This window comes from Paramormyrops kingsleyae, chromosome 20 (genome assembly GCF_048594095.1).
Source record: "Paramormyrops kingsleyae isolate MSU_618 chromosome 20, PKINGS_0.4, whole genome shotgun sequence".
Classification (NCBI taxonomy): Eukaryota; Metazoa; Chordata; class Actinopteri; order Osteoglossiformes; family Mormyridae; genus Paramormyrops; species Paramormyrops kingsleyae.
Window position 1 is genome coordinate 753,592 of NC_132816.1, and position 27,196 is coordinate 780,787.

The 27,196-nt window shown below is 43.4% G+C and overlaps 1 protein-coding gene across 2 annotated transcripts in view; it reads right to left on the minus strand.

Moving 5' to 3' along the window:
- aars2 (alanyl-tRNA synthetase 2, mitochondrial (putative)) overlaps window positions 1–17,279 on the minus strand; it is a 24,850-nt gene extending 7,571 nt beyond the window's left edge. Inside the window, exons 1-16 of one of the 2 annotated variants that reach the window (XR_011984311.1) lie at window positions 17,003–17,279; window positions 14,464–14,652; window positions 14,108–14,253; window positions 11,106–11,297; window positions 10,594–10,738; window positions 10,115–10,260; window positions 9,887–9,995; window positions 9,383–9,421; window positions 9,179–9,290; window positions 8,983–9,110; window positions 7,685–7,829; window positions 5,646–5,815; window positions 1,273–1,386; window positions 627–767; window positions 400–537; window positions 110–213 (exon numbers count right to left, since the gene is read on the minus strand). Coding sequence is in view for 1 of the 2 variants with exons in the window: in XM_023807708.2 (XP_023663476.1) it covers window positions 110–213; window positions 400–537; window positions 627–767; window positions 1,273–1,386; window positions 5,646–5,815; window positions 7,685–7,829; window positions 8,983–9,110; window positions 9,179–9,290; window positions 9,383–9,421; window positions 9,887–9,995; window positions 10,115–10,260; window positions 10,594–10,738; window positions 11,106–11,297; window positions 14,108–14,253; window positions 14,464–14,652; window positions 17,003–17,239 (2,255 nt within the window). In the remaining variant the exon portion in view is untranslated. The remainder of the gene's footprint in view (window positions 1–109; window positions 214–399; window positions 538–626; window positions 768–1,272; window positions 1,387–5,645; window positions 5,816–7,684; window positions 7,830–8,982; window positions 9,111–9,178; window positions 9,291–9,382; window positions 9,422–9,886; window positions 9,996–10,114; window positions 10,261–10,593; window positions 10,739–11,105; window positions 11,298–14,107; window positions 14,254–14,463; window positions 14,653–17,002) is intronic. The other variant, XM_023807708.2, reaches the window with a different exon arrangement.
- Between the last annotated feature and the right edge of the window lie 9,917 nt (window positions 17,280–27,196).

Below are 27,196 nucleotides of genomic sequence, written 5' to 3' on the forward strand. Positions count from 1 at the left end.
ACCATGTACAGGAACTGTGTAGACATAGCAAAAGCAGATGTGAAACAACTCCTTTTTGGGCTACACAGCTTGCCGTACTTGTTGAATTAGCATTGGCATTAGGCCTTACGTTCCGCAACAGAGCTCAACAGATGTTGTGCTGGGGTTGGAGCTGTAGAGCAGGTCAGACGCAGGGACACCTACTGACACCACCCTCACTGGATCAGGGTAGACCTGCAGTGCAGACATTACCCTGGGTCACGTCACTGCTTTGTGAACAATTAAAGCACATTGAAGGCCACGGTTTGGACACAAAAACATCCTCTATTGCTGAAGAGGACTCCACAAGAATGGGCTTAATATCACAAACAGTGGGCTACAAAGAATCTAATGCAAGTTGATGGATCATCAAGTTTTCACCTCATCCACAGTTCGCAGTCCCGGTATGGCTCTGGCTACCAGCAAGGGCAACTCCTCCGCATAAACAGGCTCGTCTCGTCTTATAATGTCCTGCATCATCTTCTCAACGTCCTGAAGCTGGTGGGTGCTCAGTGGTTTCTGTACAGGAGGAAGCACGAGACCACACTGAGGCGTCTTACCCACACTGTGACTGGGTTGCCGCACTGCATCACTGAACCCCGACGCACCTTGATGCTGAAATCGAAGCGCAGGCGCTCCGTCGTGATGTGAGAGCCCCGCTGCTCCACCTCCTCTCCCAGCAGCTGCCTGAGGGTGAAGTTGAGGATGTGTGTGGCTGTGTGTTTCACCATGCAGGCCAGCCTCTGGGCCTGTGAGCAGCATAGGAGCAAGTCTCATTCTTTCAGTAAATACAACAAGGAAACCCAACAGGAACATCGCATCTTCATGCAGGTCTCTGTGATGCTCATCTCAATTTATTCTCACAATTCTCACCCTTAATTAAGACCATAAGACCCCTCAACCATCTCTTCATCCATTACTCCTTCCATGACTCCATCCACCCATCTCTTCATCACTCCTTCTGACTCCATCCATCTCCAAACCTATATCCAGTTGGATGTAGATCTTATCCCAGTAAGTAGCTAACTCACTCAACCACACATACACCCATTAGGGCCAACACTGTATGAAAATGTCTCTAAGCACTCACAAATCACAGTGGATCTGTGGCATTATATCTTTTATTATGCGGACAATAAAAGCAAACCACAGCCCCCACTGCCTCAGTGTGGTGAGGCAGAGCACCACGGGGTGGGGGGGGGGGGGGTGGGGGACACTTTCCTGGCGGCTGAAAGTGTCCAGCAGGTGCTCTACCTCGTCTACAAAGAGCTGAAGCTGGTCTCCCTTCCGGAGGGTCTCAGCGGCAGTGACCTGATGAATCACGTACCCTCCGACCAGCTGCACCTTCTCCACAGGGAAGAGGACATCCTGCACAAAGGCACAGTGGCATGTCAGCCCTCAGCAAGGAGATCCAAGAGGGACCCCGCTGATGTACCGTTACATGTGTCAAATAACTTGAATCAGTGGTTCTCAAATAACTAGGGTGACCAGATAATCCATGTCAGGGAGGACACTTGCAGCTACTTCGGGTTTTACAAACTACTTTCAAACTGAAAGGCTCCTGTGCTCGGCTTAGTAGATCAGCTCTTCTTGCGCTTTGATTGGTTTGTTTCCTTGACTGAAAGACTCATCCAGCTGTTTCATATTAGCATTAGTGACACATGCATGATTATAGGAGACTGACCAATCGGCACACAGCAAGAACTCAGTGCTCAAGTGAAATCCAGGTCTGTTTAATTGAAATGGTAATTAACAATTCCTGTCCTAGCTCAGAGTGTCCTCCCTGACATGGATTATCTGGTCACCCTACAAATAACCCTTCAATAAATCAAACATAGAACATACACATATTAAATATACTGTGCCAAAGTCTTAGGCAGTCAAAGAAAATCATGCTTAAGTGATCATCTTGTTAGTGATCATAAGTTAGACTTATGCAAAAGTTTGGGCACCCCTCAATAAATAACATATTTTGGTCATTTTTTAAAGATGTAAACACAGTCTCTGTAGGAAATATTTTCACCAAACATTGATGCATAGTTACTTTTTATGTCATAAATTGAACAAATATAAAAAATAAAAACATTATTGCAAAAGTTTGGGCACTCTAACAAAGTCTCAGATTCTTTTTACAAGGTTTCAGACCTTAATTAGCTCGTTAGATCTGATGCATGGAAACAGCTGTCATTAGTAAATGTCAGCTGGTGCCAATTTCAAAGCTTTACAAATACTCTGACTCTTCAAACATTGTGCACACACTTGTGGACACTCAGCAACCATGGGTTCCTGTAAGCAGCTGTGTAAGACTCTGAAAATGAAAGTTACTGATGCCCACAATGCAGGACAAGGCTACACGAAGACAGCAAAGTGTTGTCAGCTTGCAGTTTCCACAGTGAGAAGTGTAATTAAGAGATGGCAGTTCAGGGGAACTGTGGAGGTCAAGATGAGATCTGGAAGACCAAGACAATTCTCGGAGAGAACTGCTCGTATGCTGGTCAGAAAGACAAATCAAAACCCCCATTTGACTGCAAAAAAACCTGCAGGAACATTTAGCAGACTCAAGAGTGGTGCTGCACCGTTCTACAAGACCTTCATGGAAGAATCAGCAGAAGAACCTAACCTGCGTCCCTATCATAAAATCCAACGTCAGAAGTATGCAACAGAACATCTACAGAAGCCTGATGCGTTTTGGAAACAAGTGCTGTGGACTGATGAAGTTAAAATAGAATTCTTTGGCCACAATCAGCAAAGGCATGTTTGGAGAAAAAAAGGAGCAGCATTTCATGAAAATAACACCTTGCCAACTATTAAGCATGGGGGTGGATCTATCATGCTTTGGGGTTGTGTTGCAGCCAGTGGCAGAGGAAACATTGCATGGGTGGAGGGAAAAATGGATTCCACTAAATACCAGCAAATTCTGGAAGCAAACATCACACCATCTGTAAAAAAGTTGAAGCTGAAAAGAGGATGGCTTCTACAACAGGACAATGACCCTAAACGTACCTCGAAATCCACCATGGACTACCTCAAGAGACGCAAGCTGAAGGTTTTGGAATGGCCATCACAGTCCCCTGATTTAAACATCATTGAAAATTTGTGGGTAAATCTTTAAAGAGATGTGCATGCAAGACGACCAAAGAATATTACAGAACTAGAAGCCTTTTGCAAGGAAGAATGGGAGAAAATCCCAAGCACAAGAACTGAAAGACTTAGCTGGCTATAAAAAGCATTTACAAGCTGTGATATCTGTCAGAGGTGTTACTAAGTACTGATTATGTAGGGTGCCCAAACTTTTGCAGTGCCACATGTTTTTATTTTTTTATCTTTGTTCAATACAGTGCCTGACAAAAGTCACTTTTGTCACTTAACCCAGTTGTAGGAACAACAGAACTTGACCTATAGTTAATCAGTTGGAATCAGAAATGGCTTATAAGAAAGGCAAAGCCCTCTAGATTATGCTTATTATACCAAAATAAAGTTTTTCATCATTCATTGAGTTTTGTCGTGTAATTAGGACAGAAAGGTCAACTTTTGCCAGGACAAAAGTCTTGTCATATGCAAAAATAATGTAGAAATTATACATATAATTTATTTAGAATACACAAACATGCTACAATAACATCAGAACATAAAGTCATGGTGCCTTGGAAGAAAGAATTAATAACATGTATGACTTCCATGAGCTTGGAGGACCGCATCCATACGTCTTGGCAATGACTGAAATAACTTGTTGATGAAGTCATCTGGAATGGCAAAGAAAGCAGTCTTGCAGGACTCCCAGAGTTCGTCTAGATTCTTTGGTTTCGTCTTCCAAGCCTCCTCCTTCATCTTACCCCAGACATGCTCAATAATGTTCATGTCTGGTGACTGGGCTGGCCAATCCTGGAGCACCTTGATCCTCATCAGTTTCAGGAACTTCAATGTGGAGGCTGAAGTATGACAAGGAGCGCCATCCTGCTGCAGAATTTGCCCCCTCTTATGGTTTGGAATGTAATGGGCAGCAAGAATGTCTTGATACTTCAGGCTGTTGATACTGCCATCCATTCTGCAGATCTCTCGAACACCCCCATACTGGATGTAACCCCAAACCATGATTTTTCCTCCACCAAACGACTGTTTTCTGGGTGAATCCTGGGTCCATGCGGGTTCCAACAGGTCTCCTGCAGTATTTGCAGCATTTGGTATGCAGTTCAATGGATGATTCGTCAGAAAAATCAACCTTCTGCCACTTTGCCACTGTCCATCCTTGCTGCAAGCTGTGGGCCTTGGCAAATTCAACACGCTTTTTTTGTTGTGTTCTCATTAATATTGGTTTCTGTGCACTAATTCGGCCATGGAGACCACCGTGTGCGAGAATTCGAGAAACTCTTCTTGTAGACACAGTGGTTTCTGGTGACCAGTTCTGATGTAGCTCCGCTGCAGTTGAAAAAGGGTTGGCCCTGGACTTTCGAAGCAACAAATGGTCCTCTCGAAGAGTTGTCTTGCGTGATCTGCCTGACCTGGGCTTGTCATGAACATCACCAGTTTCCTCATATCTTTTTTTAATCCTCTCCACTTGATGTTTGGATACATTAACGACGTCTGACACCTCAGCAGACTTGGTCTGTGGTTGAATCTTTGGAATGTTGTCAGAAGTCAGGTTGCACTTCAAGTGAAGGTCTGGTTTGCTGGGGATCTTTTTATACACACCTGGGATTATGTTGATTACAGTATTTGTCACAGGTGAACCTCAAATCTGTGATTGGTTTAATCATTAAAAGACATGACAAGACTTTTGTCCTTGCAAAAACAGGTGTTTATGGACTTTAACATGCTGTGAACATCAGGACACTTTTTGACTGTTTCATGTTGCACCCAGTTAACGTGAAAGTCCTTGGCATTAAATTGATCCATTTATTGTAACAATTGATTGATTAGAAATAAAGTTATATGCCTTTTTAAGTTACTATGTCCTTATGTGACAAGACTTTTGTCAATGACTGTATATGACATAAAAAGTAACTATGCATCAATGTTTGGTGAAAATATTGTGCATTTCTTCCATTTCCTACAGAGACTGTTTACATCTTTTCAATTAAAAAATGACCAAAATATGTTATTTATCGAGGGGTGCCCAAATTTTTTAATAAGACCATCTACCACTTCAAAACCTCGCCTAGTATTTGCAGCAGCTGTCCAATACACGCATCCATTTATTGTCTAGTTCAACTAGCACATCTTGCTTGCCTATTCGATACCTCATCATGTTATTGAGCTAATTGATTTAAATTTCCCCACCAGCTCAATTAGCAAACACATGGAACGGACTGAGGACAGCTTTGGGAATTGAAGCTGTCTGCTTCTAGCCATCCAGCAAGATATCAGAAAACTTTTTGGTGAACAGAAAAACACTGGTTATTTTTTTGCATTGTGTCATAGTTTGATATATTCCAAGGATAAACAGTTTTTTTTCTGACCAAATATACACTTACTACCCAGATAGACACCTTTAAACATTTCATTGACTTTTGCACAGTGCTGTGTACCTACACACATTAAGCATGAGTAAACTGTCTTATAGGTGCCTGTAAGCTAGATTTGCCTACAAATGCTCTGCAACACAGACGTGTCGCCGTGAGGAGCCTTACCGGCTGGCTGTCTTGGGTAAAGTATCCCTGGTCATGGCTCTGTCCTCCCTGCACTGCATAGAAGCAGGTCTGGTCCAGAATGATGCCACACCTCTGGCCCTCATGCACTTCCTGCACCAAGGCCTGTCCACAGTAGAGTGCCTGGATGGTGGCCTGACAGGGCAGGAACGCTGAGGAAAGGGTCAGCCAGGGTATACAGGCATTAACAGCTAGGCGTTACTACCCTCTACTAATAGCGATGGTATGTGTGCATGATGAGAACGTTCCTAAATATTCATACATACAGCTCTAGAAAAAAAATTGAGCCCACTAAAATTTTGAAAAAATTTGCATTTTTTTTCAAATCCTGGTTTAAACTTAGTTCTGCAGGTAGAAGGCTACACTGTGAGGCAGGCTGCTTCCAGGCTCAAAGTCTCCAAGACAGCAGTACACAAGAACATGGTGAAGCAGGACTGAAGTCCCACAAAGCAAAGAAGAAGCCCTTCATTAATGAGAAACAGAGAAGAACCAGGCTGCAGTTTGCAAAAAAATTTATATTTTACACAGACATAAGAACATAAGAACATAAGAACATAAGAAATTTACAAACGAGAGGAGGCCATTCGGCCCATCAAGCTCGTTTGGGGAGAACTTAGCTAATAGCTCAGAGTTGTTAAAATCTTATCTAGCTCTGATTTAAAAGGAACCCATGGTTTTAGCTTCCACTACAATAGCAGGAAGACTATTCCATACTCTGACTACACGCTGTGTAAAGAAGTGCTTCCTCAAATTTGTTTTAAAATGTTCTCCCGCTAATTTCCACTTATGGCCACGAGTTCTAGTATTTAGACTAATATTGAAATAGTCATTTGGCTGAACGGCATCCAGACCCGTTAGAATCTTATAGACCTGAATCATATCCCCCCTTAGTCTCCTTTGCTCAAGGCTGAACAGATTCAGTTCCGCTAACCTCTCCTCGTAAGACATTCCTCTAAGACCAGGAATCATTCTCGTAGCTCTTCGTTGCACCTTTTCTAAGGCAGCAATGTCCTTCTTGAGGTATGGTGACCAAACCTGCACACAGTATTCTAGGTGGGGTCTTACCAAGGAATTATATAAGTGTAACATCACCTCCCTTGACTTAAACTCCACATACAAAAATTTGCTGTGGTCTTAATTTTTTCCTGAGCTGTACATCGTTCATAAGCACTGATCCACACCACAGTCATGGAGGCCTGCAGCAGGACTGCATGATATCAAAACATTTCAAATATTGAAGTATGGATGTTTTGCTATAAATATTACTATATTTATAAAGCAAAAAAGGAGTCAAAAATGTACTCTAAATAAATTATAGCTAACTTGTTATTATCTACCAATACAGTCTGTCAAATAAGTTGGTGTTGCCAGGAATCATTGCAACAAGTACAAAGCTGTGGTGACAAATCACTTGCTTTTTTCCAAAATCGCCTCTTTGGAAACCAAAATATTCCATGCAGTGGAAGCTGAATGTCTTTTTCTGACCAGTTCTTGTTCAATTTCTCCTCCACACTTGTTTTGTTAAATATCTCACAATTGCACCACGCATTTAGTCAGGCAGCATGGATGAGTGATTATAACTGGCTCGGAGAGCGCATGCAGAGCTGGGATGGTAAACTTTACACTGATTTTTAACATCTACTAGATAATCTTGAAAAGCAAGAATCATTAAAACTGCAAAGCTTTGCAATGCCATTTCCTATAACAAAGTAAAAAAAAATGTTTTCTAACTTACTGATGATTTGCTTTTGAAAACACTGCTGTACAATGTCTGGAAGGTATGATTAGATACTACCCAAACTGAAAAACAACTCTGCTGATTATCTCAATACTTGCGATGCGTCAATAGCATGTGCATAACATGTGACGCCGATGTTAACATCATACATTATGGAGGTTTAGCACACAGGACACACACACACACGCACATGCACACGCACACACAGTAAACAATACAATGCTATTCAGCAGAGGTCCAAAGCATGGCCCATATCCATGTAAGAGCTGAAATGATTGATTACCATACTTCCCATCCTGCCCCAGACTGTAGTGGTACTTTGGCGAGTCCTCTGTGAAGGGAACGCCCTTGTTCTGCAGTTCAGTGAGGGTGAGGACATCCAGCTCTGCGCAGCTCTGCATGTCAGACGCCTGGGCCTCGGTCTTCAACTGGTGGGAACAAAACGACAACCTCAGTCACCTCCGGTTCACTTAAAGTGGTTATAAAAGTTGTGGGGTTCAAATTCAGGATCCACATTCCTGAATGGGGGAGGGGGATGAAAATGTCATTGATGATAACCAATAAAAAGGCAGAGACCATGCTAATGCTAACTAACGCTATGGGATCTGAAGGACAGAAGTTGTTAACAAACAGCATGAAACTTTCTAGAAATGGAACTTTCTTTTATAGTAGCCTGTAGATCTTTAACCCTCTGGGGCCTAGGGGTAAGAAACACTTTCACTGACTGGGGCATGATCACACATTTCTTCAAATATCATAAACTTAATTCATGGCAAATAAATTATTTCTTATATATTTGTTTTGCCATTACACTCATCTTTATTTTAATATATATTGTAAATATGTCAGATTTTTGTTAAGTTTGAAATTTGACATCAAAGTATAGACATTGCAAAATGCAGTTTGGAACACTTGCAGAAACATTATAAAAGTACATAGTAAGCAATGCTGGCAGTTTGTTTTGATCCCAGATATCTGATCACCAAATGGCTTGGCTACATGAAGATGACTAAATGGTGTAGATGCAACATTCATTTGGATAAATAAATAAGAAAAACCTAACTCATGTCACTATTTCTGGCTCCTTTCATTGAATATGTAGCAACTTTCATGTGTATGAATGAGCCATTGTCACCTGGCCACGTCCCTCCCCCCCTTTTATGGCGCTGATGGGGATGTATCTGTTAATCAAATTACCATGCGAAAGCGATTTGAATACGCGCTAATGCGGCTATTTAGAATGTGAATAGCAATCTTCGGGTGAGAGCGGTACTACACGCCCCCGATGCAGGTAAAACAAAGTAAGATGACATGGTTTACTTTTTTGCCGAATTAACCTAATTAAAAAAACTTTAATACTTCCGACAATGGACGTTTTGAAAAGAAGACAGATTACGGATTTAGCCAGCGTTTTTTTCATGATTCTATATTAAGATTTCAGCAAGATATAAACTGAAATAGACGCGAAAAGTACGCGATGTCGCCGACGACATACTCGACCCCAGAGAGTTAAGTTTCAGCTTGATGAACTAAGACACCAAATAAGGCCTGTGATGGACGAGAGACCAAACTGAGAGATACCTTCTCTTCCTCCATTGCTAACCTATGCAGGGTTTCTGTGTCCATGGCAACGCCTTTTTCCTCCACCATCAGGCTGATGAGGTCGAGGGGAAAACCCAGGTTGCGATGCAGGGACCAGGCGATGGATCCTGAGGGAAGCTGGGGTTAGAGTAATGCAGTGCACAGCGGGAAGAGCGCGTCGAAGGCCGAGATTAACCTGGGAACAGCCGAGCCCCGTCCATCCTCCACAGGGTTCTGTCGATGACACGCCGGCCCTGGCTCAGCGAGGACAGAAACTGGGCCTCATTCTCATTGATGACGTCCATGATCTGGGAACAAACAATGTTTCGATACGAGTTTTTGTGATCATGAGACGCCCAGTTACAGTACAGCATCATCTTCTCTGTCTGCATCACCTTACCGTCTCTGTCTCTTTGGCCACTTCAGGATAAGCATCACCCTTTCGGTGAAGAAACAGTCACAATAACAGGGCATTAGACACCCGATTACATAACAATCGATAAATTGACTAGTCAATCAAATTCGCAAAAATGAATACATGAAGGGTTGGGTGCTATGACGATAATATCAATAACTGACTCTTTGTATGGTACGCAAAGGTATCAATGTACGCAAAATATTAGTCATTATCGTGGCAGGCAGCTAGGGTTTACTGTAAGTTTGTGAAGCACGACTTTAGATGGTTTTACAGTCCATGACATGTCTGTAAATCATAATGAAATCCTGCTCGCCGATTAATCGATTCCCACAGAGACTAAAAACGATCAGCACTGCTCATTACCACCATCCCCCATTCAGGTACCTGAAGATCTTAGTAACTCCCATTTAGCGGTTCACTGCTATAGAATCTTCTTTACAAAACTGGTTTGAAATGATATTAAGTGGTGTTAAAGGTCACACTTACAAGGATGTGGGCCACTGTGGGCACAAGTCTAGCCAGAGACCCCGGGGGAGACTGGAGCACCTCGATGGAGAACCGTACAGCCCGGCGCAAAATCCGCCGCAGGACCAGTCTGTTAACCATGTGCGGCGGGCACGCGCGCACACACACACACACACACAAAGATAGATTTATCTCCTCAGCAAACACCCGGAGGCACAGCCTCAAAGCTAAAATGACAGATATACTCACTCAGCTCCTGACATCCCTGGATATACTCCATCAGCAATGCAAACTGTCAGAGCGCGGATGTGGTCGGCGATAACACGGTACGCCATGTCCACCCCTGACACGTCTGACTCCCCAGTCTGGCCACGGTATTCTGGGCATTTGGAGCACTGAGGTGAAAGCGACAGGAAGAACAATCTGAACTGTGATCTTACAGGAGAATGACAGCTGACAAGGCTCATGCAGTCTAGTTAACATGCAAATAAACTACATTTCCCATGATTCAACACACCCACTGCAGCAATGCCATATACACAGGCATGGGACTACAGACTCAAGTAGCTCGGCTAACCCAACGTATCCGGACAAGGAGTACATGGAAAAACACCAGCACAAACAGGAAGGAACATACAAACTCCATTTCAGATGGTTGTTGTTAGTCTGGATATAAAGGCAGATTTAGATGAAAGTGTGGTGCATGCAGCATAATTGAGTGCTAACACCTGGTGGATGGAGGCCAGCAGGGGTGTGAAGAGGTCAGTGTCGTAGTTGGAGCGGTGGTCCTGCAGGACGGCCAGCAGCCGCTCCAGGCCCATGCCAGTGTCCACACTGAGCTGGGGCAGTGCACACAGGCTCCCATCGGCCTCCCTGCAAGGCAAACAACATCCAGCAGCACGAGGTGAGCTGCCTAAACACAGGTGCCCTTCCAGACAGCAAGCAGACCTGGCAGCTCTCATACCAGCTCCGCCTACCCCAGCTCTGTCCCGACCAGAGTGGAATTTGCTACCGATCAGCACATTTTCTCTGATGCAGAAACATTCACCTAAACGCCAAATCGAAGCGGAGCAGCTGTCCTTGGTGCCAATTGGCCTCTAGTGTGACAGGATGATGACGCCACCCAGACTCCATCCTGATTCACTGTAGGGATTAGCCCACATGGTGCTTTAAGAGCATCATCCAGTAAAGACACGTGTCAACGGATGCCAGAAGCAGGGCGGGGTCACCGCTCTCCTACCTGTTGTACTGCATGAAGACCAAGTTCCAGATCTCCACCACATCTGCACTGTCCCCATTGACCAGGCAGGCTGCGTCTCTCCCCCCGACGTGATCGTAATGAATCTCCGTACAAGGGCCACAGGGTCCCGTCTCCCCCATCTCCCAAAAATTATCCTTCATCCCAAAGGGCAAAATTCGATTAGAATGCACCCTACAGGTGAGGGGAGAACAAGGGGAAAGATAAACCAGAGGGTCAAGGTCAGCAACACAAATTAGTGACACTTGCATCCAAGTTCCAACCACTTATCTGGTACAGTGTCACGGGGGGGGGGGGGGGGGGGACCCCATCCCAGGCTATATCTATTAGTACTTCCTGCATTATCTGTAAAGCTTATCATTCTACATAACTGCTTGCCAAATAAACACTAAACACATAAATAAATCTATATAATTAATAAGGCAAATCACAGCCTTTTAACTACAAATTAGTTTAGGTGGAGTAGTGCAATTCAGGTGTAGCTCCATCCTTCCAGTACAGAGTGACAGTGAGTGTGGAGCCTATCCCAGAATGGCGAGGGAATAAGGCAGGGGTCACCCAGGGTGGGATACCAGTCCATCACAGGGCAAAGACTCACACACTATAACACTGTAGATCATTTAGAGACACCAGTTACCATAAACCATGTGCTTTTGGACTATGGGAAAAAAAACCCACAGACAAACAAAGAAATAAGATATACTCCACACACAGAGCAGAATCAGAAATCAAACCCACAACCACAGTGATGCGAGGGCACATACCACCATATACCACACTGCTTAGCCCTAATTGTAACTTCTTAACATAAAACAGTTTAGTCTTTAAACTCTTTAGTCTTTAAAGAGATTATGCATGTTTTAGAAATACGACTGCATGAACATTAATCTATGGGCGGTTGGTTTTCCACTGGCACCGAATGACATCACAACACGGGTATTTTGTACTAAAATCAAAAAATGGCTGTAGTGTATTATAGGGCTGGGTGATGTGCGATATTAATACCAACATCGCATGATATACACATCCAATTCTTACACCGTTAGTCAGCTATATTAAAATAAGGCTTTTTCTTATTTTCAATTCTTTATGGACATGCACAGGGGGTTAAAGTTTTGCAAAAATATTTTTACTCTGTGTGATGGACAAGCATGGATTTTTTTTTTTGACATAGTTATAACCTGTGTTTATTTTGTGGACACTTTCATTTTGATGGCGTTGTATGCAGCTGGGAAATGTAGATATTAATTGTTTTACAATGGATTTGGATGTGCCAGAAGCCTGCATTTATAATTTATAATATGGGATGCCGGTAAAAGGTGTGCAGCGGAGGTACAAGTTATTTATGTAAAACAAAAGAGGATTACCAACGAGTGCAGAGTCCCGAACACTCAGTTACCCCCCCCCCCCCCCCTTCCCGAAGAGGCAGGCGAAACATTGTGAGCGGCTCCTTAGTAAGGCGGTGGTCACATGAACTGGAGAACAAGGCACGCCAGGCACGTGTGAGGCACGTATGGATAACTTTTGCAGCGCAGAATCTGGATTCCCCTTGGATACAATAAATTTTTTTTTGGTTGCTTGTTTTTCTCCACGGGATTCTTGGAGGATTTATTCCACGGATGGAAATTGGAGTGTTAATGTGGACATGTGGATTTTCCAAAAGGCGCACCGGCAGATGAACGGTTTGCGTGATGCTGAGAACATTCGCGAGCGCCATGTGTCAACCATGCTGCCTAAAAGGACAGTAAGACACTGCATTCGTTCATGCCAGCTATCCAGTGGGGAATAATTGTATTCTGCTGATTTTGTATGTATTTGGGGGAGTGAAACCAGTGTTAGTGACCTAGGCCTAGGTGAAGTAAATCGGTATGTGATGACGATGTAACTTTGGGATCCAATTGGTTTCTTCATGTTAATGGCATCTTTAATGGCAGTCTTGGGTGCGTTTTTTTAATAATTATTATTATTATTATTATTATTATTATAATAATAACGTCACACGTAATATCTTCTGATCATAGGGGAAAAAAATAATTTGGCAAGCTTTCCTATTTTAATTATTAATTCGATGCCCCTGGCAGAAACCCACGTGAACACAGGAAGAACATCCGAACTCCACACAGAAAAGTAATACCCTGACCCGGGTATTAAACCCAGGAGGCAACAGAACTAACCACTGCGCCACCATGTTGCCCTCATTTTCATCATTGCCATTTAAATCACTCAAAGACGGGTTTTTGAGAAATTTATGAACCTTTTTTGTTTTATAAATACCCCAATATTTATTACAACAAAATCACATTGATATTAATAACAAAATAACATCCCTAGGACAGCACGCTATACGCTATATGCCTGCTGTATTAGTATATTCAACAAAATACTTTTTAATTTCTTGTCATGCCATCCGGGTCTTTTTGTTGTATCTGTTCTTATGACCAAATTGATTTTTTTTGTCTTTGTTTATCATTATTTTCTGAGTTTGCAACAGCGTTTGTATTGCGTTTCAGCGGCAGGCTATTTGCATAACCAATCAACAAAGAAAACATTTCAAGTCCCTCCCCAAAGTACCGAAGTACCAAAGAAGTACCCCAGCTGGTTTGGCACTTTTTGTACTGGAACATTTTGTACTAACACTTGACTGGAAGTCAATGGAAAAGCAAAAGTACCGAAAGTACCATACTGCAAGTACTGTACATGGTGTGGTGGAAAAGCTCCCTATGATAGAGCCACAATTACCCTAAACATACCAATTATTCTGCTTAAGTACTGCATGACATCAAACAAAACAAACAAAAAAAAACACACACCTGAGGAAACTCCTCAGTACAGAACCACACAAAAGGAACATGTGAAAGGGTAAGATCATGTGATGAGATCATGTGATAAGATCATGTGATGAGATCATGTGATGAGATCATGTGATGAGATCATGTGATGAGATCATGTGATGAGATCATGTGATGAGATCATGTGACACATACCCCATGCTTAGCCAAATCTCCCGTGTATCTCTGTCAGGCTTAAGACACAGCCTCTCGTCACCACCGAAATAGGACACGTAGAGCCGGTCTGGTGGGATGCCGTAAACCTCGGTCAGAAGCTGCCAAGCCATGGCGCAGGAGTCTTCCTGGAGGTTCACACAACAGGGCGCTCTGTAGTCTCACCACGAACAGATGAAAAAGCTCTACGATTTGACAGAATGGCTGAATATTTACAAGGGGGAGTCCAAAGAACACTGCAGTCCTACACGGTAGTCTCCTCCATGCCCTTTTGGCCACTTCTCTACAGCTGATTTGTCGCATTACTATGGCGACCACAGCATGTCAGACTGCCTAACCTTAAAGTAGTCGCCGAAGGACCAGTTTCCCAGCATCTCAAAGAAGGTGTGGTGGTAGACATCCCGGCCGACGTCGTCCAGGTCGTTGTGTTTGCCTCCGGCACGGACACACTTCTGGCTGTTCACTACTCGCCGGTACCGCGCCATCTCAGTGTGGGGATCCACCGAGCCCAGGAAGATGGGCTTGAACTGGAAAGGGGGGGGTCACAGGATCAAGCCACCCGCTGCCACTTGCTGAACAGGCCTCACCAAATGCTGCCCTGAGCTAAAACCCCAATGGGGCATCAGTATTCACCTCAGACGATTAGGCCTCTGTGCTTGTGATCAGAAGATTGCCGGTTTGAATCCCATGAGGTACCTTTCTCATGCGACTGAATTAGAATTTAGAATTAAGTGATCAGTGGTCATTGTCAACACACCACAGCACACAGTGCGCAACAACGAAATGTGACCTCTGCATTTGACCCATATGTGACTTTCATGACATAGCAGGGGGCAGCTAATTCAGCGCCCGGGGAGCAGTGCTTGGGGACGGTACCTTGCTCAGGGTACCTCAGTGGTGACTTGCTGGTGGGGGATTCGAACCTGCAATCTTTCAATTACAAGTGCGCTACCCTAACCATCAAGCCACCACTGCTCATAAAACAGCCTGCGTTGGCCGGGAAAGATTCCAACCATCTAAGTCATTAAGGGTAACTTTTGGGAAACATACCCTGTATGGTTGTAATAGTAGCTGCATCTCTATTTGGCTCATGAACATGGTCATTAACCTCGAAGAATGCTCCAGTGGTCCTGGGTAAATGGCCTGATTGTGCACCATAGCACAGGCTTTGCTCTCTCACCTGTATGTGTGTTTGTCTTAAAAAGGAGAACAAGATGGGATATGCAGAAACTAGATAATTCCAAAATACCTGTACTTATACTTGAACAAATGGTAAATAAAGCATAATTTCATTTTCATTTCCCGTTAATAGTTAAATAACTAATAAAACAATTAATGTACCACATATTTAAGCCAACAAAGCACATTTCTAATTTTTTTACATTTAAGAAAAAACTTTAAAAAGCTTTTTTTTCCTAAATATTTGTTCAAATTTGTAATATTATACATTACATCAATATTTATATGTAAAAAGCATGACAGACTGGTGACAGAGGCCCACTCTTGCCTTTCTGCTGGACGCTTCAAGTTTCTGCTGCATCCCTCTCACAGGCTATTTGCTGCACTATTGAACATACCTGAACCGTCAACTGACCTCATCTATGCACTTTGCACATCAGTCTATATGCTGCTACAGTGCTACATGCACAAAGCACACCAATGTTACAGGTACTGTATACTATAGTGAAATGATACTGACCGTACACACACAAAATGCACACATAATTACATCGTATTATGCTTGTATTTGCCCTTCACTCTAGCCGTTGAATGCAACATTTGCACAACTCCTGAATGTTAAAATAACCTCAGTACTTAATTGTACATTTTTCTTAAATTCTTGTGGAGAGTATTTATTACAATTATTTACACATTTCTTACTATTTCTCTGTGCCTTTTTTTATTATTTGAAACTGTATAAACTGCAGCCATGTCATCTTGCCTCATACATGTATACAGCTGAGATGACAATAAAGTTGACTTTGACTGCTTCTGGGAGGAGTTTTTACAGCCTAAAAGCCAGGACAGTGAAGCTTAAAAAACATTTTCTTCCTCAGACTATTGGACTGCTGAGCAGTCTGGCTACTCCCAGCCTATGACTGGGTCTGTTAAAGGGACTGAGAACACTGGAATTATAACTCTGAATCTAAATCTATTTCTTTTACATTCTGCTCCATGCCAAACTTCCTACAAAACTTGTACAATCGTTCCCCACCAATCAGGTAGTTAACGGTACCTCTTTGTCTTAATGTCCATCTCTGAAAATGTCATGTTTAGATTATATGTCCCAGTATTTATATTCAACTCAGTGTATGACTCCACAAATCATGTTTCTGAAGCGGATAATAAGATACTTTAACTTGACTTTTTACACCCCTATTAAGCACACACAGGATATACAGTATAACAGTGATACAGTGTTTTAAACTGAGTAAATATAGGAAATGACCGTTACATGAAATAATTAAGCAAGCTGAATGTGTGTACTGCTTTCATTTCTTTATGAACGACTTTTGTGAATGATTAAAAAAAAAAACTTTTAAAATGCCAGAAAATAAAGATAAAACATAACAAAAACATGAGAAATTTAGACTGCAACGTTAGAGCGAAGCAAACACTTTAACAGGGGATCAAATCGAATGCTTAGAGCTTCGACGTGATTTTAAACAACACTCCTTAATTCCCCATTTTGTTTGACTTGCGAAACAGTTGACATGCTTTCTGACAATGCCAAAGAGATCAGTCTTGATATGCCTTTCTAACATGCTCCAGGCGTACAGTTTAGCAACTCCAATACCGCTAACACAAAACAGTCCGACTCCGACAACAAAACTGCAGGACAACTCCCGGCCACATAAGCAGAGAGCCGAGACCAACCTGGTTCATGCCGGCATTGACGAACAGCAGGCTTGGGTCTCCCCGCGGGCGCACGGGGGAGGACGAAACGACCCTGTGCTGATGTCGATCCTTAAAGAAATCTATAAACATACGCCGCACATCCTTCGATGTAAGTACACTGTTCTTCTGTGTGGTTGAAAATAATCTATATCCGTTCGTACATGTTATCGTAGAGATACATTTACGTGAGATTCTTAAAGGCACGACAGCGGCCATATTTACAGTAGAAGGGCAGGAGCTGGTAAGGGGTGAAAGTTGAGATTTTCCTGCATCCAATCAAGCTTAAATGTTAAAGATCGTCGTGTTCTGATTGGATATATCTGTAAATAATACCCGCCCTAATGGACGGAGTGGCGTTCTGACCAATAACGTGCCCCAAAAGAAGAAGCGTAAGATAACAAAACAAAAGGCACGTGTCGCGTTTGAATCATGGCGGGAGTGTACGTGGAACTAAAACGGGTTTGGGATATGCCGGATATACTTTTTTTTTTGCTATTTATATAATACAGGGTATGCCGAACACATTGGCAAAGCAACAGTATATATCGGTCTGTCTGTAAAGTATGCTTAGAATTCAAAATGCTGCTGAATATTTTTGGTGTTCTCCCCGGACATAAACTTCGGAGGATAATTAAAGGAGAGCTCCATCAAATTGCAGTGGCCTGTACTACGAAGGGGGTTTAACCAAATCAGATTTAACCCGGAGTTAATTTGCGAAGGCTAGGTTGACAAAATCGGGTTGTCGGGTTCGGTTGATACTTGGCAGATGAAATTTAACACAGATAAATGTAAGGTAATCCATGCAGGGAGCAGAAATATAAAGTACAGATATTTTATGGGTTCCACTGAAATAAAGGTAGCTGATTACGAGAAAGATCTCGGTATGTATGTTGATGCTTCCATGTCCCACTCTCACCAGTGTGGGGAAGCAATAAAAAAGGCGAACAGAATGTTGGGTTATATCTCTAGGTGTGTGGAGTTTAAGTCAAGGGGAGGTGATGTTACACTTATATAATTCCTTGGTAAGACCCCACCTAGAATACTGTGTGCAGGTTTGGTCACCATACCTCAAGAAGGATATTGCTGCCTTAGAAAAGGTGCAACGAAGAGCTATGAGAATGATTCCTGGTCTTAGAGGAATGTTTTATGAGGAGAGGTTAGCGGAACTGAATCTGTTTAGCCTTGAGCAAAGGAGACTAAGGGGGGATATGATTCAGGTCTATAAGATTCTAACGGGTCTGGATGCTGTTCAGCCAAATGACTATTTCAATATTAGTCTAAATACTAGAACTCGTGGCCGTAAGTGGAAATTAGCGGGAGACCATTTTAAAACAAATTTGAGGAAGCACTTCTTTACACAGTGTGTAGTCAGAGTATGGAATAGTCTTCCTGCTATTGTAGTGGAAGCTAAAACCATGGGTTCCTTTAAATCAGAGCTAGATAAGATTTTAACAACTCTGAGCTATTAGCTAAGTTCTCCCCAAACGAGCTTGATGGGCCGAATGGCCTCCTCTCGTTTGTAAATTTCTTATGTTCTTATGTTTTCTTGAACCATTAAATATTTATGGGTCACCTGTTTCCTGATTTCAGAGCTCTGAGTAGACTGGTGGGACAAAAGCCGGACACCTGGGACCAATACTTAGATGCAGTAATGTTTGGCCTGCGTACCAAAAAACAACTGACAACCAAATACTCCCCATTTTACCTCATGTTTGGAAGGGAGGCCCGGTACCCCTCTGAGGTCCCAGAGCACTACCAGGTACGTCAGAATGTTTCACACTCATATCAATTTTGTTAGTGCTTGGATAAGTAAAAAAAATAAACAACAATCACTGGTCTTTATTTTACTGATATTTTCCTTGTAATCACACCTTGTTTATGTGTGCAATAAAGCTGAAATACTGCAGTATAGTAGAAATCCAGGAGTACTGAGTGACCAATTCTAATACATTTTAATGGCTCAACTCTGATCACAGAATTATTTCCTTACAAGGTGGCAATTCACAGTTAAGTGCTTTGTTTAAGGATGTATGATAATATCTTTAATTGTGAAATTGTCAAAATAGTCAATAAAATGACTTAATAGGAGGTGACGATAGAAATTATTTGCTTACAGGTAGACAACAGTGTTGAGGAGGTTGTTGGAGAGGAGATGGTGTCAGAGGACATCAAACGGCTGGATGAACTTAAACACATAATCCAGGAGAATGTTAGGAAGGTGCAGGAAGGTTCAAAAATAAGGCTGAAGTCAGGAATTCCAAAGCCTGACTTTAAAGTAGGGGATAAGGTGTGGAGGCAGAATGTGAGGAGCCAGCAGAGAAAGGGAGGGAAGCTAGAGCCCAACTTTCTTGGCCCCTTTCTAATCACCCAAATTGAGGGCAAGAGTGCTGACCTTTTGGGAGAGAATGGTGCTGTTTTTAATAAAGTTAGTGTGGACCATTTAAAAATAGTACAAGAGAAGGTCCCTCGTGTTCCACATAAACTTTCAGTACCAGTCACCCCAGCACCAACAATCTCCCCAGAACCAGCAACCTTCCCAGCACCAATAGCCTCTCCAGCAGCAGCCTCCCCAGCACCAGTCTCCTTAGAACCAGCAGTCTCTCCAGCATCAGTCTCCTCAGAACCAGCAGTCTCTCCAGAACCAGCAGTCTCTCCAGCATCAGTCTCCTCAGAACCAGCAGTCTCTCCAGCAGCAGCCTGGTCAGCACCAACAGTCTCTCCAGAACCAGTCTCCCCAGAACCAGCAGTCTCTCCAGCACCAGTCTCCCCAGAACCAGCAGTCTCTCCAGCATCAGTCTCCTCAGAACCAGCAGTCTCCCCAGAACCAGCAGTCTCTCCAGCACCAGTCTCCCCAGAACCAGCAGTCTCTCCAGCAGCAGCCTGGTCAGCACCAACAGTCTCTCCAGAACCAGTCTCCCCAGAACCAGCAGTCTCTCCAGCACCAGTCACCTCAGAACCAGCAGTCTCTCCAGCACCAGTCTCCCCAGAACCAGCAGTCTCTCCAGCAGCAGCCTGGTCAGCACCAACAGTCTCCCCAGCACCAGCAGTCTCTCTAGCACCAACAGCATCCCCAGTCACAAAGGCCCAATTAGAAACATGTATGTATTACAAGTATCTTATACACATGTATTTGAATTTGTTTAGAGTAGAACTGTGAAGGATGTTCCTTGATAAATTTACAGTTACAATAGAACATTTTGCTAAACAATCACTTTGCATTTCATTTGCGCATTACATAATTTTATAATAATTTAAAACTCAAACGTAAACTTTTTGCAGATCTCCATGATGCTTGGCCAGGCAAAGATGTGCATGTACTGTTGTCCAAAATTGGGCCTCAGGATCTCGTCACGGTACCTCTGTGCATTCAAAATGCCATCAATAAAATGCATCTGTGTTCGTTGTCCATAACATACGCCTGCCCATACCAGAACCCCACCGCCACCATGGGCCACTCAATCCACAACATTGACATCAGCAAACCGCTCACCCACACGACGCCACACACGCTGTCTGCCATCTGCCCTAAACAGTGAAAACCGGGACTCATCTGTTAACAGAACGCCTCTCCAACGTGCCAAACACAATCGAATGTGAGTGTTTGCCCACTAAAGTCGGTTACGACAACGAACTGCAGTCAGGTCCAGACCCCGATGAGGATGACGAGCATGCAGATGAGCTTCCCTGAGACGGTTTCTGACAGTTTGTGCAGAAATTCTTTGGTTATGCAAACCGATTGTTGCTGCAGCTGTCCGGGTGGCTGGTCTCAGGCGATCCTGGAGGTGAACATGCTGGATGTGAAGGTCCTGGGCTGGTGTGGTTACACGTGGTCTGCGGTTGTGAGGCTGGTTGGATGTACTGCCAAATTCTCTGAAACGCTTTTGGAGACGGCTTATGGTAGAAAAATGAACATTCATTTCATGGGCAACAGCTCTGTCATAGCCTATGCAAGTCACACACTCAGCTCTTCTGAAAGAAGATGGTCTACTTTTGACCGGGAACTTTGGGCAGTTGTTTGGTCTGTGAGGCACTTTAAACACTTCTTGTCCGGTAGCTCTTTTACAGTGGTCACAGATCATAAGCCCCTCCTGAGTCTGAAGAAATCCTCAGTGGATAATGATCCGACTGGCAGACGCAGTCGATGGATACTCGAGCTGGATGTATATGACTACAACATCGTACACCGGGAAGGTAAACAACACGCCAATGCAGATGCCATGTCCTGTCGCCCCAACACTGACACTCGAAGCAAAGCTGTTCAGTGTGTTATCTCTACTATCACCTCCAGAGACAGGATTGCCCCTGTTGACAGTGACAGGAATGACAACACTGCCCCAGTTTTCTCTGAAGTCCGTCACACTTTGTCAGTGGACTTGGTAAAGTTGCGGGACCAGCAGAGGGAGGATGGATGTCTCAGTGAAGTCATCGCATGGCTAGAGGGCAGTGCGTCCAAACCACCGATAGGCCACTTGAAACACTCCTCTTCCACCTTGGCGGAAACTTTGGCATGAGTTCCCCAGATTGGTACTTCGGCATGGGATCCTGTGCAGGAAGATCAAAGCAGGCCCATGTGCACCTGCTTCCTTCCAAGTTGTTCTTTCCGCAATTCTCATCCCCACAGCTCTTGCAACACTGCATGGTAACCCATTTAGTGGTCACCAAGGCACTGCTGAGGGCCAGACGCATCTGCTACTGGCCATACTGTCCCGTGACATTCACAAGTTTTGTACAGAATGCTTGCCATGCCAAACATGAGGATCTCCCACTCCACATGAAAGAGCCCCGCTACAGCCCGTTCAAGTAGAGAGACCTTTCCAAAAGATTGCTGCAGACATCACTGAGCTGCCTGTCACCACACAAGGTAACAGGTATGTTCCGGCAGTAATGGACTATTTCACACGGTATGTTAACCTCTTTCCATTGAAGGATCAGCATGCCACTACTGTGGCAAAGTGCATTTTTGAAGACTATATAAGACAACATGGCTTGCCGCAGTCAATTCACACAGACCAAGGACGGCAGTTTGAATCAGACCTCATTAAGCATCTCTGTGCCTTATTGGGTATTGCCAAAACACGCACATCTCCATATCATGCGCAGTCCGATGGTATGGTAGAGAGGCTGAACAGGACGCTGAAAAATCAGCTTGCAAAGTATATATCGCATTTTGGAGGTGAGTGGGATCAGTACTTGCCACAAGTTGAACTCGCCTACAACTCAAGTGTTCATACGAGCACTGGATTTTCCCCCTTCTTTCTGGTTCATGGCAGAGAACCAAACTTGCCGCTCGATATTGTGTTGAACTGTAGTCCAACTGTGACTTCCCCCACACCTGGTTCACCAGCAGAATATGCCAAGCTGATTGCTGTTCGGTTGTCACATGCTTTCAAGGATGCAGCCCTGAACAGTGGTGCAAACAAACAGCACCAAAAGGCTCAGTATGACAGGAAAGTGGTGTTTCACCCTCACCAACCGAGTGACCTTGTTCTCCTGGATGACCCAGCACAAAAGATGAACAAGCTTGCTCCCAGGTGGAAGGGGCCATTTGTGGTCCAGCATCGGTTGAGCAGAGACGGACACCCTGGCGTTACTTATGAGATCACCAACCCTAGGAACGCTCACTCATGGACATGAATTGTTCACCATAATCGACTAAAAACCTACAAAGGGACTTTGCTAACCCCTCCTGCCAACAATCAGGCACCCTCCGTGCCAACTGATGGGGGTGGGGCAGTGACCTCAACCCCTTCTCTTATGGTGCGTTCGATTATTTCTCTCCAAGTCGGAACTCGGATGAAAACGTCACGATACGTCACGAAAAACATCACTTCCCGTCGGAAACACGCCCCTTTTATGACGTTGAAGTCGGATAAGATTTTGTTGCCCGAGTTGCCCTTGTGACGTAATTTCAACATGGCGACTTGGTTTGTTTGTAGTTTATTTACTGTTCGAAAAAAGAATATCGCTATGAATGTACTAAAATATTTTATAAAGCTTTTAATGTGGTTTGACTAGTTCGTGTTTCTTGTTTGTCTCTCGGAAAAATCTAAATTTCTCCATTTTCTTCATTTGGAAAACTCCAAATCTGCTAAAATATAAAGCAACAACACACAGCAACGTGTTCATGGAGGCAGCCATGTTTGTTCCGAGATGTGGGTAGCTCGAACGGGAGATTGTCGGACGTGATGTCACTCAACTCGGAATTTCCGAGTTCCGAGAGAAAAACGAACGCACCATTACTGCCTTGTCGGGTGCCCTGCCTTTTCGCCCTCCTGTTCCCCCACATGTTTCCGCCACGGCTGGAATGCAGCCGGTGTCCAATCCACCCAGGGCTGCTCCTCAGAACAATGTCCCCCCCCTGTTCGCAGCCTCCCAGTCCTTGCCCCTCTTTCCCCTTTCCCTCATCATCTGTTGCCCCGATGGATGTTAGTAGGCTCAATTCATTGCCCCAGGTGCCCCTGCAGGTCACGTCCCGCTATGGACGCCAGGTTCACGTCGTGTTGTGCTAAGACAACCAAGACCAACTTTAATGACAGTTGACGAAATGTACATACGTTGAGTTGTTGGGTACTGGATGGTTGGTCGTTACTGGCCGTATACAGGGTTTTCATTTCCATTTTTTTTGGTTCGTACATGATTTGTTGAAATGAGGACATTTCCACCACAGCAGGGGAAGACTGTAACCGTATTTACTGTGCACATTATTTTTGGATTATTTTAATTAAGTGTATGTCACTGATTTATGTTATATTATTATTATGCTTTGCAGTAATTTTATTGAGGTTAATGTATATTTATTTTACATTACAATGTTATGTTGAATGATCAGATTTAATATTAATTTATTTTATTTTATTTATAATCAGTTACAGCACTTTATTATTTCGGTTATATTTACATGTGTTACATTTAGGTTCAGTATGTTCCCTTGGTTAACCGTTTTATTAGTTCCTATCTGCCCTGGTACACAGGGGGACGGGTTTAGAGGGGAACGGTGAAGAGCGGCTGGAAAAAGAAGTTGGAAGGTACTGTTTTGCCGTGTTGGTGATTATTAAACGCAATCGTTACAGAAACTGTAGCCCGCTTACTACCCACAGCCCGAGAGGGAGACTGGCACACGCTACCCACTCAAGAAACCAGGGTTACATTAGTTTACATGCATAAAACATTACGCATTACTTCTGTACCAAATACCAGATCTGTAGGGGAAACCCCCCCCCCCCAAAAAAAACTGCTATTTTTGTCTATTTGGGGGGGTCTTGGTCTTGATCGGGGGGTACTGTACCCCCCAGTACCCCCCGTAATTCGAACCATGATCTCACCAGTCGTTATGATTTTGACGAGAGAGATTGCTGCTTCCTCTAAACCTCCCGCAATCGCGCAGCTCATTTCGCTCTGCCCTGCCTACTGAAACTGGCTCATTTGCATACTAACAGTGATTGGATGTTTAGCTGGGGGGAGGGTGAGTGGGGGATCTCTGGCGAGTGCTGTGTGAGCCCGCGCACAAACAGAACGCGGAGGGAATGAACGAACAAGAAGTGAAACTTATCATCTCGTTTGTGCCTTTTTCAGTGGATTTTTTCAGCTACTGTAGTAAATCTTGTCTATATTCAGTTTGTGGGTAATCTATTATTTTCTTCCTCAACTTCTAAAAGTTTGATTTAAGGGGGCAGGACGTTTGTTTAAGGGGGCGTTGCCCCCTCTTGCCCCAGCGTAGAACAGGTGTTGTGCCAAAAAGTGACTGTCTGCCAGAAACTGATTACGATCCGCGGGAGCGCGCACAGCCTGTTCAGGATGCATCGCAGTTTCTGTGCGACTAAGGCGGGTAATTTCGATATCAAATCGTCTTAAAATGCAAAAGGTATACAGTACATGTATCCCCGAGATAACAGCGCAGGTATGTCTTTGTCAGATTTAAGGGTTTGGTGAATTTTTAAATAAATAATTGCAATAAGAGTCAAAGGAAGCCATTGTCATGTAAAACGCTTTAAACTAAAGCAGTCCTCGGTCGTAACTGCGTTGTAAAACTGTAACCTTACGTCATGAAACCATGGAAGTTCAAATGCGACACATTAATGTAGATGTATGTTTATAAATGTCCCTACGTCTAAATGAGTTTCACTACACAACCGATGCGGATTACTTATTAGATAAAGACAATTCTTCATCTTGCAGTCATATTAAAGAGTCAGTGGATTTTTCCTGCTCTGTACTGCAGTATCAGCTATCCAGTCCTTTTTACCACTTCAAACACTTGTATAGGAGCAGTATAACCAGTACAATGTAGTTTACCCATTGCCAAAAAGTGATTAAAGTCAAAACCTTTTTACTGAATGGTTCTTTCTGCCTGACTTTAATTGTTTTACACTCTTCTGGGTTGTATGTACATGATTAGTAAACAACTAACCCATTTTTACCACTTTAAACATCTCAATATGACCAGTGTACAATGCAGTTCACCCATTGCCAAAAAGTGATTACACTCAATATCTCTTTACTGAATGGCTCTTTCTGCCTAATTTTAATTTCTTTACACTCTTCTGGGTTGTATGTACATGATTAGTAAACATCTAACCCATTTTTATGACTTAAAACACCTCTATAGGACCAGTATAATGTAGTTCACCCATTGCCAAAAAGTGATTACACTCAATATCTCTTTACTGAATGGCTCTTTCTGTCTGATTTAAAATTTTTTACACTTCACATCATGGACGAGGAAAAATTAATTTTGGAGGTGGAGAAACACGGAATTGTGTAGGACCCCAGACATCCTTTTTACAAGGATAATAGTAGAAAGGAGAAGGCGTGGAGTGAAACTTCAGAAGTTTTGGGATTTGACGATAAGTTGAATCTTCCAATTAACTATGTATATACTTGATTTTTAATGAAAGTAACCTGTACTGTGAAGTACTTGTAAACTCCTAATAAAGTGTTCAGTAACCTATATGGGAGTGACACATTATTTTATCCATAGAAACATAGATACATGTTATGTTAAATGTTATTCTCCCGTGGTCATGTGATCTCGCAAACCAGCGGCGCGCCGGATCAGATACGGACTACAAACGCATCCAGTGTGAATTGGCGGACGGCCTCGGACGGAATGGGAACGCAGCGCATTCGCACCGCAGCGGATACGCATCCAGTGTAAATCAGGGGTCAGTCAAACAGTTTCGCCGGGTGAAGTAAACGGAGCGTGAGACGTGATGTTTTCTCCGTTTTATGGGAATTATTACAGCGAACTGGCTCGCTTTTGTGTTTCCTGTAGGAAACGTCACTGCGGTTAACTTAGCCTCATATTCGATATTCAATTTTCTGGCTTTAATAACTTTTAACGGAAGGTGGGGCGTTTGTAATGACAGAATTGTAATGTCCAGTACACAGACAACGATGCACACCGATTTTTTTGCGCTTCAAACCATTTCGTGATTTGTGCAAAATCGTGTTGATAGCCTATAATAGGTCCTTTCAGCTGTAATGACATGGTGGTTTAGCATTTTGGGCTCAAAACGATTGTTGCACACCCCTTTCCCTTATGAAAATTCACTATGGTTTCTTATGGTTTTTATGCAGTAACCATAGTTTTACTATTGCAGTCAATCAAAACCTAAATTGGGTCATATAATTTATAGAGATTATTTGTTCCCATGGTTGTGTATTGTCAAAGCATAATTTCTGTATTTACATACCATCCGAGTATTGAGTGTGCATAGTGTAATAAACCTACAATAGCGTTGGAGGCTGTAAGGGAAGAATAGACCACCACAAGACTTCTACTACAATTACAAAGATAATTTTATTCAGTACAATTCATACAGCGACCTGTCGGGTCTGGGTTCACAAAGGGTTCGGCCCCGCTATCTCCCCGTAGCAAACCAACCCTTCCAAACGTGTGTTAACTCACGTTACCACCGGAACAGGTGTTGTGCCAAAAAGTGACTGTCTGCTAGAAACTGATTACGATCCGCGGGAGCGCGCACAGCCTGTTCAGGATGCATCGCAGTTTCTGTGCGACTAAGGCGGGTAATTTCGATATCAAATCGAAAATTGGCGCATGCGCTCTGTGTTGCGTTCTTGATCCGTATCCGTCAAAAATAGACTTGATGCGCATCTCGACGGAATGCCGGACGCGTGACGGAACAGAGACGTAGCGGAGACGCAACGCAGCGG